Raw genomic sequence first — 15,550 nt, forward strand, 5'->3', positions numbered from 1 at the left:
CGTGTGCCAATCCAAGAAAAAATAACTTAAATCAACAGAACAGACATAAGTATATCTACACAAATGAGGAAAGCAGAGAAGATACCTCACATTCATTTATCTCAGGTGTCACAAAGTGGCTTCAATGATAAAGTAAATGTGTTAACATTTGGAAAATTACATTTTTTGTTTTGTTTTTTTGTTTTCAACTTTTTTAGTTCTATACAATGATTACAACATAAGACTTAAAAAAAAGAGGGGGGCGGTGTTCAGGACTTGTTTTATCAGTGTCCAGAGAGCCAAGAACTGGTTCCCACAACAGAGAAACAAGCATCGAAAGTTAAGGCAGTAAAACCTCCAACGCAAAGCCATAATATTGTAGATGATAATTTGATAGCAGGTCATCCTCAGAGAACTGTATGTAGCAATCAATGAGAGAATGCTACAGCATCTGCAGGTCAAAGTGTGAGAGTTCAAAAAACCACTTCAAGGTTGTTAGGCCGATGACTGTAACTTTCACCTTATTTTATGTATGACAGCCACCTCTATCTTAAAAAGAGTGGCTGCATCTATGCCACTAAATGATTGCATATTCACTTAAGTAAGGAGGCACTGCTTTTACCGATTTAGGGTCAGTCGAATGGAATTTTTGATGACACGGATGTTATTTGCTGGAACTGGAGATGATGAATCTGGTAGTTCTTTACTGGGCAGTCTCTGTTAGAAAGAAATACAAAGTAGGAAAAACAAATACACATTATAAAGGTCCAACGAGTAAATCAGTCACAAAACTCTGAGTTTTTTTCCAAATGCTTTAAGTTCCTAAACACTCAAGTATGTGTTGAATATTTTTTCCCTATGTTCAAGTCCCCTTGTTTTGGGGACTTATTATTATTTTTTTAAACAGGTGAAAAGCAGAGGGATAGGGAAAGGGTAGAAGTGGGAGGACTGTATGAATAGGAAAGAGGACTTTGTTTAATCAATTGCCACTTCTAGACTGAGAAATGCATAAAGAACAAAGTCCTCCTCAGACTCGGGCAATGTTAAAGAGAAATAGGTGAAGAGCATGGTCACTAAACAGGAAATTCTTGGGGTGCAAGGTGAAAAAATGAGTGTGTGATACAGAGGAAAACTTGATATCCAGTTATAGCCTTCAATTAGTTTCTGTAATACATTCATGCAGAAGAATAACCCAACTTGTGAGATAATTAAGTTTTTAGGAAAACCAACTTTGTAGTCAGGGTAGGTAACTTCAGTGATGGTAAAAGTCAGGGACATCTATATGAGGGCTTTTGAAGACACTAAAGATTATTATATAATGAAGGCAAAGTCTAAGACAGAAACAAAGACAGAAGCCTAAAATACAGATAGTTGTCTGACAGAAACAGCATATCAGCTTCTTGTCAAGAGATGACTGCAAGAATTAATTCTCCTCGCATGTTACCTAGGCTAAACAAATTATATCACACACACATCCATTCAAAAAAAAAGACATGAAAAATTTCAGATGTGCATAGAAGTAGAGAATAGGAAGGACAATGAAGACTTAAATGCCACAAATGAAGACTTAGATGCCACAAAGAAGACTCAGACATTATTAAAATTTTGCCACATTTGTTTGGTTTATGCCCCTTACCCTTTATACTTGAAATCTTTTAAAGCAAAACCCAGACATGTCATTTCACACTTTAATATCATCTCAATTTTTTTTCCATTACCATACATAATTATACACCTCTACTTTTTGTAACCCACTCTTACGTTAAAAGAAATTTTACAAATTCTACAACTAATAGAAAGTATGAGGACATTTTCTATTTTGCTTTAGAATTGCCAATACATCCTGGGGAACCTGGCAGGGTGACAGCTGACTGTGATGAGAAACACTTTATTTAATGGGGGGTGAAAAATAAGCCATTTTGTTTGCTGTAACCTCTCAAAGATGGGCTTCTTCTGATTTACACAAGGCCGATTTTTTTGAGCACCTATAATATTATTAGCTTAAATGGTAATCCTTTGAAAATAAATTTTTAAATTGAGATTTAGGGGCTCTTTAGCTCATGTTTTAAAGGTACTTACTCTGTATACCAGTATATTTGGTTCCTCCAAAATATTAGTAACTATGGTCCCCAACTATCAAACCTAAATTTTGTCAGTAAGCAGTGGTGTACAACAAAAGACTATCAAGTGTTGGTAAGAAATTATTGTGCTGAGCACTAAACTGCTTCTTTAAAAATAAATGAAAACAAAGGTTGAACATAACCTGCATAAATCGTAAAGTCTTAAACGACTCCCTCTTTTCTAGACTTTTGAGGTACATACATTTAGGATCATACACTTTGTTTGCTATTTCCAACCCAACTTCCAACTATACTGCTGGTCTTTGAGGACAGGGACAAAATCTTACTACTCTTTTCCTCACCCCATGCTAGGCTCTTCTTAGTAAGCTTTTTGTACCTGCAGATTACCTATGAATTTTTAACTGCGTATTTTATTACAAATAAGACTATCTATTACCTTTTTGCGTGATGTATCAATAGTTGGAATAGGCATACATTCTCCTCCAATGGCATCCTAAAAACAGAATTACATACAAGTGAAAACTTTCTTTCCTATATGCAAATGCTTATTTCTACATGAAATGAAACATAACCAAGAGTTGACAGATATAATCTGATCTACTTTTGAATATAGTACTTTTCCTGATACATGGCTCTTTAAAAGTAAATATTTTGAAGCACACTATTGATATACTTACCACTGATTTTCTTTTTCTGTCCTCAGCAGCACGTGATTCCTTAAACGTTGATTCAAGTCGAATAAACTAAAATATAAACATTAAAATGAGTTGCTATTACCTATAAAAAACACATAAATCTATATAAACTGAGAAACTAATTAGTGACCAGGCTAACATCAAAACTATTACGTGGGCTTCCCTGGTGGTGCAGTGGCTGGGAGTCTGCCTGCCAATGCAGGGGACATGGGTTCAAGCCCCGGTCCGGGAAGATCCCACATGCCGCGGAGCAACTGGGCCCGTGAGCCACAACTACTGAGCCTGCGCATCTGGAGCCTGTGCTCCGCAGCAAGAGAGGCCGCGACAGTGAGAGGCCCGCGCACCACGATGAAGAGTGGCCCCCGCTCGCGGCAACTAGAGAAAGCCCTCGAACAAAGACCCAACACAGCCAAAAAAAAAACAAACAAACAAACAAAAAAACCTATTATGAACATGGTTTGATGAGGGAAGAGAATTTAAATTAGACAATTCCATGCCACCCTTAATTTCTAAAGTTTTATCTTTTTGTTTAATCTATCCAGATAATGAATAAAACAGTTTTACCACCACCTACTGGAAGCAGAGGAGATCAACATTATAACACAATAAACATGATTATTTAGTTACCAATAATGCCTTTATGTAAGTCAAAGAGAAACGAAGATCATTCAAATTTTTAGACACATTAGTAATTTGAATTTTTAAATAATTTTTATTTTTGGCTGCATTGGGTCTTCATTGCTGCACGCGGGCTTTTCTCTACTTGCGGCGAGTGGGGGCTACTCTTCTTTGTGGTGGGCAGGCTTATTGCTGTGGCTTCTCTTGTTGCACAGCATGTGCTCTACGTGCACGGGCTTCAGTAGTTGTGGCACACGGGCTCAGTAGTTGTGGCTCACAGACTCTGGAGCGCAGCCTTAGTAGTTGTGGCCCATGGGTTTAGATGCTCCGCGGCATGTGGGACCTTCCCGGACCAGGGCTCAAACCCGTGTCCCCTGCATTGGCAGGTGGATTCTTAACCACTGCACCACCAGGGAAGCCCAGTAATTTGAATTTAAGATGAACAATTAGTATTATCCTATTAGGGTTTAGGTAAATACTCTTTTTAAACAGTCAAATCCTAATGGAACACTAAGATAACTGAAGAATTTGCGTTTCTTCAGCATTATTTTAAATTTACTTTGAAAAAAATCAACTACTGAATCACCACTGAAGTTGTAATTTTACCTTTTCTATGTCTTTCAACCTCTTAGAAGACCCATCTATGGATGGGGAGTGGGATCTTTTGGGGGTAACATTCTTAGTTATATTTGACATTCCATTTAGATGTGGCTGCCCCTGGGCAGGGCTGTGGGGTGTTGTGATTCTAGGAATGACATTTCGTCCTACTACAGTAGGAATGGTACACACAGCTGGAGGTGATACAGCTTTTACTGCAGAGTCAACTTCTGAAAAGGAAAAAAGAAAGATTTCAGTAATTAAATACAAATGTAGTAGTATCGTTACTAAAAAAAAGCGTAGATACCTACTTGCACCAATGACGGGAATAGACAGTCCTTGGGCTGGCGGGACAGTCAGTGGCTTTTCCACAACTACAGCAGCAGGCTCAGCATTATTCCTGTTAAAAGTGTTAAAATATCATCATTAAATGATTTAAATGGTATGCATTTAAAACACTCTTATTTTAACATTTAAGATAATTTCTTTCAAGTACTCCTAACTTTAACATTTCACTGAAGGAAAAGGGTAGGGAAAGGAAGAGGACCCAGGGAGAGAATTAACAGAAAAAATTAAAGGAAAACCTGCACATTTCTATGTACTTATCTACTCCCACATACTCATAAACCTATACCATGCCCCAGAGGATTACCACAAATTGTCAAATAATTCTAAATAAGAAACTGACTACTAACTGGCAAAATAAAATCTTTTTACAGTTAAAAAAAAAGTATTTAGCAAAGGTATAGAAAAGTTTACATTATCCTCAAATAAGCTGAAGACTGAGAGGAAAATTTTGAAATACAGACCTTTCTGTCTCTGCTGAAGGAGGACTATCAGGCTTGGAAGGCTTGTTTGTAGACACCGGGGAATTAAAAGGTGTTCCATTATCAGTGTCTCTGGAGCTATCCAAACAATTGCTATCCAGAGATGATCTTTTGGATTGAGGTCCACTTGAACTTCGACTGACATCAGAAAGACTTTGCTGAAAGAGGGGAAAGCTTTTAGGATTTCAAAAAGTAAATGAGAAAAATGACTGGTTTCAATTCTGAAGTACATATAAAACAAATTATATTTGGTGATTAATGAAGGTAAGATTTTAGTCCTAGATTGAATTGTCTGTACCTTCCCTCTTTCTTCTCAATAGGTTTGGGCGTTATAAAAATGCAAATTTGGTCCCAGGATCATTCGTCTGAGTTCCACTCAGATTGGAGAGTTATGAGTACAAACTCACCTTTTTCTTCTTCTGAAGAATCTCTGCGGGAAGGTAGTGATGAAGTTGTTTTTTTTTAACATGAGTTGCTTCAATTTTCATTCCCTCCTTTAGCATGTTTATATTGTTTGCCTGTCTGTACACTGTAACAGAGTCAGTATGTTAAAATGGGGAACTTCCTTCTGAACCAAGGGCTGTTTTCTTTTTCTGAAATACATACCTTTAATATCTCCACATCACTACACAAACACACATTCCTCTTACAGAACAAATACTTCCAAAACATTTTCACAATGTCACAACCCTATTCAAGTACTGACTAGTTTTCTCATGTCCAACTTCTAAGACTTCCCCATAATCAAATCTAACAAAATAAATGTATGGAAAAAAGGCTTTTTCCAAATCTTGTTTTCTGCTATTTTCCCCAAAGGCAATGTCTTCTCATAATTATTTGCCCAAGTCTGAGCTAATCCTAATACCAAATATCCAAGATGCCAATTCAAGCTCTCCTCCTCCATGAAGCTTCTTTTTCTACACCAACCACAGAATGTTAGACATGAGAAACCATCTAAAAGTACATCCTTATTATACAGGTGGGTAAATGAGGCTCAACAGCCTTGAATGCCTTGCCAAAATTGGAATACACGTAGGCCTAGGTCCCCAGTCTAGTGCTTTTCACTCCTTATAAGAAAATCATTTTTATTAACTACCATATAAATTATTTAATGTACGTTAATTGTGAATACCAAATTAGATTATAAGCTTACTCAAGACAGGGATGGGAGGTTTCTTTTGCACAGTAAGTACTGTGAAATGTAAATTATTTAATCTCTTGGGGCCTCAGTATCTCTATCTGAAGAAGAACATTTTATAAATCTATAATAAACAGAGCTTCCCAACCCCCTCATTTTGGAAAAATGAGTCCAAATTAGAATGGAAAAATTTATATCTATGTTTTCATTCCAGATTGCTTATAAAAGAATCACCAGGAGTGCTTGTTCAGTGTGTAGACTCCTGGCTCCACTCCCAGAGCATGTGATTCAGTGGTTCTAGGTGATGCACAGGAACCTGGATTTTCATGATAAATGTGAGTGCTAATTCAAAAGAATTTAGAAAACTCAGATGAGCTAACCAAGAATATTAATAGTATGAATGTACACTATTCCAGATTATTAAGACAACTCCAAATTTATAACAGATATATTAAGATATTCCAGGGAGATATTCTTAGGGAGCTAGATGTGAAAGACCCTTTTCACTGATTCTGAGACATATTCAGCAAGCCTGTACTGAATGATATTTATTTCATGTAAAAAAAGTAAAAAGCAAGTCGTCTTTATGACTGTGATTACGAACACTGGCTGTGCACACTAAGAACCACCTATAGACTTTCTTTAGTCTTCTTTTTGTTTTAAAACAGTTAATACATTTACATGGTACAAAACTCAAAGGGGGGATTTCCCTGGTGGTTGAGCAGTTAAAACTCCACACTCCCAATGCAGGGGGCCTAGGTTCAATCCCTGGTCAGGGAACTAGATCCCACATGCATGCTGCAACTAAGATCCCGCATGCCACAACTAAAGATCCCCCACGCGGCAACAAAGATCCCACATGCTGCAACTAAGACCTGGTGCAGCCAAATAAATTAAATAAGTATTTAAAACAACAATGACAACAACAACAAAATCTCAAAAGGGTTCAAGAGTATACAGTGAAGTTGCCTCACTCCTGTCCACTAGACACACCTGGTTCCTTGACCTAAAAGCAACCAGTTCTGCCAGTTTCTTTTTTAAAAAAACTATATATCCCTCCAGAGATAGTCTATGTATTTTTTTTTTTTTTTAGTCTATATATTTTTAAGCAAACATACATATATTCTTTCTTTACACTGGTCTGCAACCCCCCACCCCCCCGCCCACAAACAGGTCTTGGAAGTCGCTTCATCATGCCTTTACTTTTTTAATAGCAGAATTAATTTTCATGATATAGCTGTTCCATCTTCATTTAACCAATTGCAGAACTTTAAAAAATATAGCCAGCCAGATCCTAGGCAGGTGATACTGCGTTACTGCCAAGGTTGAGCACCACAGCTCCATGATGACAAAGTCTTACCTGTATCAGTAAATGACTGTATGTCATATGTCAAGTCTATATTAACACTTTCTGCATTTTCTACTCTCCGAAAAATTATTCCAAGGAACCACATTGATACGTAATTGTTGCTATAAAATAAAAAATTTAAGAATTTCCATTAATTTTTACAATTTTACAGATGCTATTTGGTAATTAAAACTTGGTCTATGGAAGCATAAATACAAATGTCAATGGTTTGGCCAAATTCTTAAAACTGACACCAAGAACACTGTTAAGTTATCCTGTGTTATTATACAAGAGGATTAAATGCTTCGAAAATGACTTACTAAATATATATTTAAAGATGCTCCAAATATTGTGATGGAGTTTTTTGTTGGGGTTTGTGGGCTACCAACAAAGCATGTACTCAGTTTTAATGCATGACAACTCGTGATCAAGTATACAATGTATTATCCTCCATCAATGCCTGTTAAATAGCATCTTACAACTGATCTTAAACCATGCATATTTCGGATACCATTATTTTAAAAATATGATATTAAAAAATAATTAACTTACTCTTTATGATGTTCCTTATTTCCTGGGAATGACTGGGGATTTACATGGGCAAGAGTAATAAATTCATTCCGTTCCAAATTTCCAACAAGTACACGTATTTTAGATTCTACTAATCCAACCCTAAAATAAAATGACAAGATTTTTCCATATTAAATGTGGAAGCTACATCCAAGTAAACCAAACAGCATATTAGCTATGATGCTTTACAGGGTTCATTAAAAAAATTCAGTCCAATATTTTAGGGACTCTGTTTAAAATACCATTCAGGTAAGTGAGAAGTTACTTAGTGAATTTCTGTTTCCTTCCCTTTCTTTTTCAAGAAGAACTGATCTATTTAATGCATTCCTGATCTAAAATACCCTGCCTTTTAAGACCATAAAATAGTCATGATTGGAGCATGAACAAAAACTGTTCGTTAACCTGGTTCTAAATCTTTTTCTACTTTCAAATCTTATGCCTAAACCCTAAGGCTAACATATATTTAAATAATGTTAACAAAAAGAGCTAATAACTAGCACTTAATTCATGAAATAAACATGCTCTAATCTTTACAAAATTGATACTAGATATTAAATTTTAAAAAGAATTCACTAAAATCAGATCAGATACTACTAAAATATAGAAAGTTTCATCAGGGACTTCCCTGGTGGCACAGTGGTTAAGAACCTGCCTGCCAATGCAGGGGACATGGGTTCGATCCCTGGTCCGGGAAGATCCCACACGCCGTGGAGCAGCTAAGCCCTCACACCACAACTACTGAGCCTGTGCTCCAGAGCCCGCGAGCCACAACTACTGAGCCCGCGTGCTGCAACTACTGAAGCAAGTGCGCCTAGAACCTGTACTCTGCAACAAAAGAAGCCACCACAATGAGAAGCCTGCGCACCGCAACGAAGAGTAGCCCCCACTCGCCGCAACTAGAGAAAGCCCATGCACAGCAATGAAGACCCAACGCAGCCAAAAATAAATAAAAAATAAATTTATTAAAAAAAAAAACTTCATCAGATACCTGCAACTTTACTTTCTACCTCACTTAAATGTGACTACTGTCACTTATTTTATTAACTTATTAATGATTTTATGAATTACAAAGAATAACTACAAGAACATTTTCACATTTTCAAACGCTTGAAAAAGCTTACACATTATAATTATATGTTCTTCAACAGCGGATATACAAAACACTTAGTTACTCCTCTGTGTTATCTAAATGAGATGTTGGCAAACTTTTTCAGTAAAGGGCCAGAGTAAATATTTTAGGCTTTGTGGGCCATATGTTTCTGTCACAACTATTCAACTCTGCCATGCAGCAGGAAAGCAGCCATAGACAATACATAAATGAATGAGTGTGACTGTGTTCCAATAAAACTTTATTTATAAAAATAAGTAGCAGACTGGATTTGCACTATACCATAGTTTTCTGACCCCTAATCTAGACAAATAAAATGTTTTAGTGAAAGGATTCTTTTCAGGGTCTCTTTAAATTTTTTTTTTCTTGTTTGTTTTTTCATTCATTCATTTTGGCCAACCAGGGATTTGAACCTGTGCCCTTGGCAGTGAAAGCATGAAGTCCTAACCACTGGATCACCAGGGAATTCCCAAGGTCTCTTTAATTGTCAATGAAATAAGCATTAAACCCTTGAAGCAAAAACAGGACAGTAATATGTTTTCCTTTCCCAAAAAGCAGACCTGAGGAAAGCACAACCATCTTTGGTGGTCTAACAGTTTCTGCCTGATGGAGCTAGTGAAGTCAATACACTGGAGGCAGAAGGAATCAGTTCAGATGCGCTAAAAAGAATGTACTAGTCCTTGACCAAAAATATCTCCTATCCGTTGACAGAAGCTTAAGATTCTGAAGCCTTTCATGCCACCATCTCCTAAATTAAAAGAATATATGGGCTCATACAACTCAATATCAAAAAAAAACAAACAATAATCAAAAAATGGGCAGAAGACCTGAAAAGACGTTTTTCAAAAGAAGACATACAGATGGCTAACAGGCATATGAAAAGATGCTTAAAGTCACTAATCATCAGGGAAATGCAAATCAAAACAACGAGATGTCACCTCATACCTACCAGAATGGCTGTCATCAAAAAGTACACAAATAACAAATGTCGGGGAAGATGTGGAAAAAAGGGAACCCTTGTGCACTGTTGGGGGGAATGTAAATGGGCACAGCCACTATGGAAAATAGTATGGAGGTTCCTTAAAAAACTAAAAACAGAACCATATGATCCAGTAATTCCACCCCTGGGTATATATCCGGAAAAAATGAAAACACTAATTCAAAAAGACATGCGCACCCCAATGTTCATAGCAGCACTGTTTATAATAGCCAAGACATGGAAGCAACTGAAGTGCCCATCAACAGGTGAATGTATAAAGTTGTGGTGTATGTGCAAAATGGAATACTACTTAGCCGTAAAAAGAATGAAATTCTGACATTTGCAGCAATGTGGATGGACCTGGAGAATACTATGCTTAGTGAAATAAGTCAGACAGAGAAAGACAAATACTGTATTATATCACTTATATGTGGAATCTGAAAAATAATACAAATGAATGTATATGCAAAACAGAAACAAACCCACAGATAACAGAAAACAAACAAGTGGTTACCAAAGGGGAGAGGGAAAAGAGGAGGGACAAATTAGTAGTATGGGATTAACAGATTTAACTATGTATAAAATAGATACGCAACAAGGATATGTTGTGCAGCACAGGGAATTAAAGCCATTATCTTGTAATAACTTTTAATGGGGTACAATTTGCAAAAATAATGAATCATTATGGTATACACTTGAAATTAATATAATACTGTAAATCAACTATACTTCAAAATACATATATGTGTATATATAGTCTGGGGGGGGTGTGTGTGTGTGTGTGTATATATATATATATATATATATGGTAGTAGGCTAGGTATCAGAATCATTCAAACTGCCTCAAAATTTTGCTTAAATCTGACTCTGAGAAGTGACAAAAGGCAAAAATCTGTACATATATTCTTATCTCATGTCACTTCCAATTCTGAAACATTAATTTGATGGCATTTCTTAAACACTGATGCTTCATGGTCAAGTACAACAGTCATCAATAAGATTTAATAATTTTGAAAATAGAGAAAGTGTTTTAGAAATGATAAAGTACCATATAAATATGTTATCATCACACAGTAGATAGAGAACTTGAAATGTCTTACCACTCTAGATGATTTTCTTCTGTTGATGCACTGGCAGTCAATACTATATAATGTCTGTGAAGAATTTTCAGCAATAATCAGGGGGAAAAAAGCCAGAGAAACATTGTTAGGGTCTGACTTTCCATTATTACTTTTTCTTTTTTACTCTTTCTTTATTACTCCTTCTCCCTCCCAATGAACAAAACAGCTAATACAGGCACACATTTATGAAAATTAAAACATGCTCTGATTTTCACAAAATTAATTCTAGACCTTCTAATTAAAAACAATTCACTAAACCCCAAAACCCACAAATACTGGGTTAGACACTACTAGAATACAGAGACTTTCTCATCACCTAGGGTTTCTGCTAACCTATCCTTTACCTCACTTAAAATATAAGTGACGTCACCTATTGTGTATTAACTTTATAAGTTTAACATTCTTCTTCCTTAAACACACACACACAAAATGCAAAATTTCAAATACCTATACTTTTGGAAAAAATTTGGTGGCTCAAGGAGTTTGGACCAATCTGATTTCCCTTGAAGAATTTCATCTGTGACTGCGAGACCTAAAGAAAGAGAGACAGACAGTGATTTTGAAAACTGACCATCGTATTATCAGCTCCTGTGTGACCCTACGCCCAAAGTTCTAACCCTACCAAATCCCTGAGTAAAAAAAAGTGTAGATTTATTATGCTCTTTCTTAGAACATAAAAGTCAATTTCAACCAGACCGGGGTGGCTCTATTTTTGGCCTTCATATTATCATGTATTTTGCAAAACCAAGTACTTAAAAAATACACATTTGAAAGAACTTTTAGAAATAATAGGCATAACTGCAATAGAGAATAACACTGTTGTCAATCAAAAACTCGCGGGAACATGTAAAGGGTAATAGGGCTGACAGGTTTACCTTGTTTAAATTCTTCTACCATTACTGTTCGAGTTGATGTGGACACATTATACGTAGAATTCTGTTGTGGGTAGGCAGGGGTGATTATGGGCATGAGATGATACCTATCTGATGGATTTACCTGTGAAATTAGAAGCAGAATAATTGATCTATTCTCCTATTTCAGTTGTCCTCACTTCATCCCCAAAAGTCTGAAGAATATGAAATATAAATTTAATACTACATCTCCTCAGTTCTAAGAAGTACATTTCCCCTCCCCAACTTCAGTTATTTCTGAAGTCAGATGTGTCTGATAATCAAAGTTAAAGAAAACTCTGCAGAAGTTTATTTCTCCCCCAAAAAGCTGTTAAATGGATGGTGCAGCTTATAAACAGTGGTCTTTTAGAACCAAGGAAATACAATATCATAAGTGCAAAAAGCATTATCTGGTCCAGTGGTTCTCCATCCTCTTTCTGCACCTATTCAACAGATGACTTCCCCTTGGTTACTCAGAGGAATGAGTATCACTTTAGAAGCACATTAAAATGCAAGGTGAGTGAGAGTTATGCTATCTTGGAACCATGAATCTGCTTTAAACTGTACTGCAAAGTACATCCTTTATATACTTCAGTACTTTATTATTAGTAACTAATTACTTGTAAGACAGTTTTTAACAATAGATTATAACATCTTGGTTGATATACCCACTCAAGTCTTATATGGGTGATTTTTAATGACATAACATTTGGATTGGATTGGAGATACAAATCATCTGCACCGAAAAAACACAGTAGAGGGAGGGAAAGGACTATAGTTACACAGAAGGAAGATGAACAGGAACAAGAGGAATTATCCTTAACTAGACTGCACTTTACAGAATCATCCTATTCCTAAAAGGTTTTAATGAAATGCCGTAATAAGTCACATACCCGAGGATCCCAAACTGGCAAATTCAAATTGCTTTCTTCCGGTTGCTTTAGCAGCACAGGATTTGGCCATTCCCTAACATGAAATAAGCAAATAAACTCACATAAGACCTCATTTCAGGAACTATATGAAATGTTAAAATCATTAGATGCTGCTCCAACTTTCACACAGCAAATGTTTTGGGTATTTGGTATTGAAAAAAAAAAAAAAGAAACTGACGAAGGGAGTATACAAAGGAAAAAGCTGCTTATTTTAAAGCAGTGTTCTCTGAAAGGGCAAATACTACTTTGCCCATTAGCTGCAACTAATTTAAACTTGAATTTTTTCTTTCCTTCTCATTTGCTTTCATGGACTTAACTCTGATAATTTAATAACAGCAACAGCTAACACTTACTGAGAATACTCCTAATAAATTGTGTGAAGCAGCTATAGTTATCATCTTTAGTCTACATATGAGGAGATCTTAACCTCTATATAGCTAGTAATTAGCAAAGACTACTCTCATAAGCTAAAGGCCCACATTCACAGTCCCCCTAGAAGAAAGCACCATCTGGGGTCCCATCATTGCCTCAATTTTGATGTTTTTAAATTTAACTTAAAAAAGGAATGTAAGACGACAAAAGGTGTAAGCAAAACTCTTAAATTTGCAAACAAATTTACATATAGGCAGAGGTTAGTAAGTAGTGAAAATATGCATATGAATACTTACCACTTGGAAAAAACTAAGAAGAACTTATGAACTAAAGTAGAAGCTGCTGCATTTGGATATAATTGGCAAGTTCTTGCAACTAGCATTGCCCAGGAGACACCACCAAGGAATCCCAACATGTTGGAATAAATACCACGTCCTAGAAAATTAATACAGTTGTTAATTATTGTTAGGACCTACTATCCATGACATTCAAGTGTAAGGAACAGTACAACTTCCCTCCTAAGATTTGCTTAGAACTTTTCTCCCTTATAGAAACATTAAAATCAACAAACAGACCTTCATGTTAGGCTCACATTCTTATCAGTAAACCCTAAGCTGCTCATCTTACCCCCTACTTTGCCCTCCAATACAGACATCTCAGTTCCCTGCCTCAGTTCTGACTGTCCAACTGGGCTCTACTGATATGACATTGGAATTTCCCACCTTTCAATATCTGTGGTTGAGAGAGAAATGAAAGGGAGGAGGAAAGATATTCAGAGGGTCCACAAGTAGGGAAGAAAAACTTTTCAACAGTACACTAGTTCCCCCTTATCTGTGGAGGAAACGTTCCAAGACCTCCAGTGGATGCCTGAAACATGGGATGGTACTGATATTTATGATAAAGTTTAATTTATAAATTAGGCACAGTAAGAAATTAACAACAATTATAAAAATAGAACAATTATAACAATGTACTATAATAAAAGTTATGTGAATATGGCCTCTTTTTGTCTCAAAATATCTTATTGTATACATTTAATGCCCTTTCCATCTTAACTGAGTACTTATCACTGTGGTTATAACGTTTTAAAAATTAATTAATTAATTTATTTATTTTTGGCCGTGTTGGGTCTTTGGGGCTTTCTCTAGTTGCAGTGAGTGGGGGCTACTCTTTGTTGCGGTGCATGCTTCTCATCGCGGTGGCTTCTCTTGTTGCAGAGCATGGGCTCTAGGCGCGCGGGCTTCAGTAGTTGTGGCACGCAGGCTCAGTAGTTGTGGCGCATGGGCTTAGTTGCTCTGTGGCATGTGGGATCTTCCTGGATCAGGGCTTGAACTCGTGTCCCCTGCACTGGCAGGCGGATTCTTGACCACTGCGCCACCAGGGAAGTCCCATGGCCATAACTTTCACAGTTTCACAGAGGTGAGACAGCAAAACTAGCACGTATTTCTTTTTCTTCCTTTACAATTTCATGATAGGAGATTCGTTCTTATGTAGATCTTAGCAACCTCGACCTACGGTTGTTTTCCTTCCTTAAGTTGATAACTTTCACCTTTTCACTTAAAGGAATCACTTTACAGGCTTCTCTTTGGCAAATCCAAGTTGCCGGCATCACTCTCTTGCACTTTGGGCCCATTAATAAGTTAAATAAGGGTTACTTGAACACAAGTACTGCAATACCATCTCTGTCCCAGGCAGGACAGCGAGAGATTTCATCACACTACTCAGAACAGCATGCAATTTAAAATTTATGAATTGTTTATTTCTGAAATTTTCCATTTAATATTTTCAGACTGCAGTTAACTGCAGGTAATTGAAACTGCAGAAAGCAAAATGGCAGATAAGGGGGGACTACCCTAATCATGTTCTTGGGCATTTAAAAATTCAACTGTAAAGTTGGGGACTGACTTCAGTATTGTGCAAAAATTTGTATATCTCTCCATAAAGTACAATACACCATTGATATTACTCATTTTCTTGAATGATTGTTTCTTTTTTTGAATGACTGTTTCTTACAGCAATCTATAAAGAAGCATTACCATATTTCATCAAAACTAAGATGTCCTCAGTTATTATATAATATAGATGATTTTATGTCCCATTAAGAGAAAAAAATACAAAATATCATTTCAGTTATGTTAAATGTGAAAAACATGCATCTAATAATTGACAAAACATGGTATTTAATCTATAAGGAAAAACAAATTGTTCATGATACCCCGTTACTGCAGATTACTTTACCCTGACTACACAATATAATTGAGCCCAAGGACAAATTCTACTTGCTTAAGGTCTTTT

The 15,550-nt window shown here is 36.4% G+C and overlaps 1 protein-coding gene across 4 annotated transcripts in view; it reads right to left on the reverse strand.

Annotated features, from left to right (window-relative positions):
• Positions 1-318: 318 nt before the first annotated feature.
• Positions 319-15,550, reverse strand: part of PAPOLG (poly(A) polymerase gamma) — a gene marked incomplete at its 3' end in the record, with an annotated part of 71,679 nt that continues 56,447 nt past the window's right edge. For 3 of the 4 annotated variants that reach the window (XM_079941634.1, XM_079941636.1, XM_079941635.1), the window contains 14 exons: positions 13,552-13,690; positions 12,845-12,917; positions 11,937-12,057; positions 11,509-11,593; positions 11,041-11,094; positions 7,836-7,955; positions 7,296-7,405; positions 5,205-5,326; positions 4,780-4,955; positions 4,282-4,370; positions 3,980-4,200; positions 2,738-2,803; positions 2,497-2,553; positions 319-696 (listed from right to left, as the gene is read on the reverse strand). In XM_079941634.1, the coding sequence (XP_079797760.1) occupies positions 598-696; positions 2,497-2,553; positions 2,738-2,803; positions 3,980-4,200; positions 4,282-4,370; positions 4,780-4,955; positions 5,205-5,326; positions 7,296-7,405; positions 7,836-7,955; positions 11,041-11,094; positions 11,509-11,593; positions 11,937-12,057; positions 12,845-12,917; positions 13,552-13,690 (1,532 nt within the window). Of the gene's footprint in view, positions 697-2,496; positions 2,554-2,737; positions 2,804-3,979; positions 4,201-4,281; positions 4,371-4,779; positions 4,956-5,204; positions 5,327-7,295; positions 7,406-7,835; positions 7,956-11,040; positions 11,095-11,508; positions 11,594-11,936; positions 12,058-12,844; positions 12,918-13,547; positions 13,691-15,550 lie in introns of those variants that run through there. The other variant, XM_079941637.1, reaches the window with a different exon arrangement.

This window comes from Stenella coeruleoalba (genome assembly GCF_951394435.1).
Source record: "Stenella coeruleoalba genome assembly, chromosome: 13".
Lineage (NCBI taxonomy): Eukaryota > Metazoa > Chordata > Mammalia > Artiodactyla > Delphinidae > Stenella > Stenella coeruleoalba.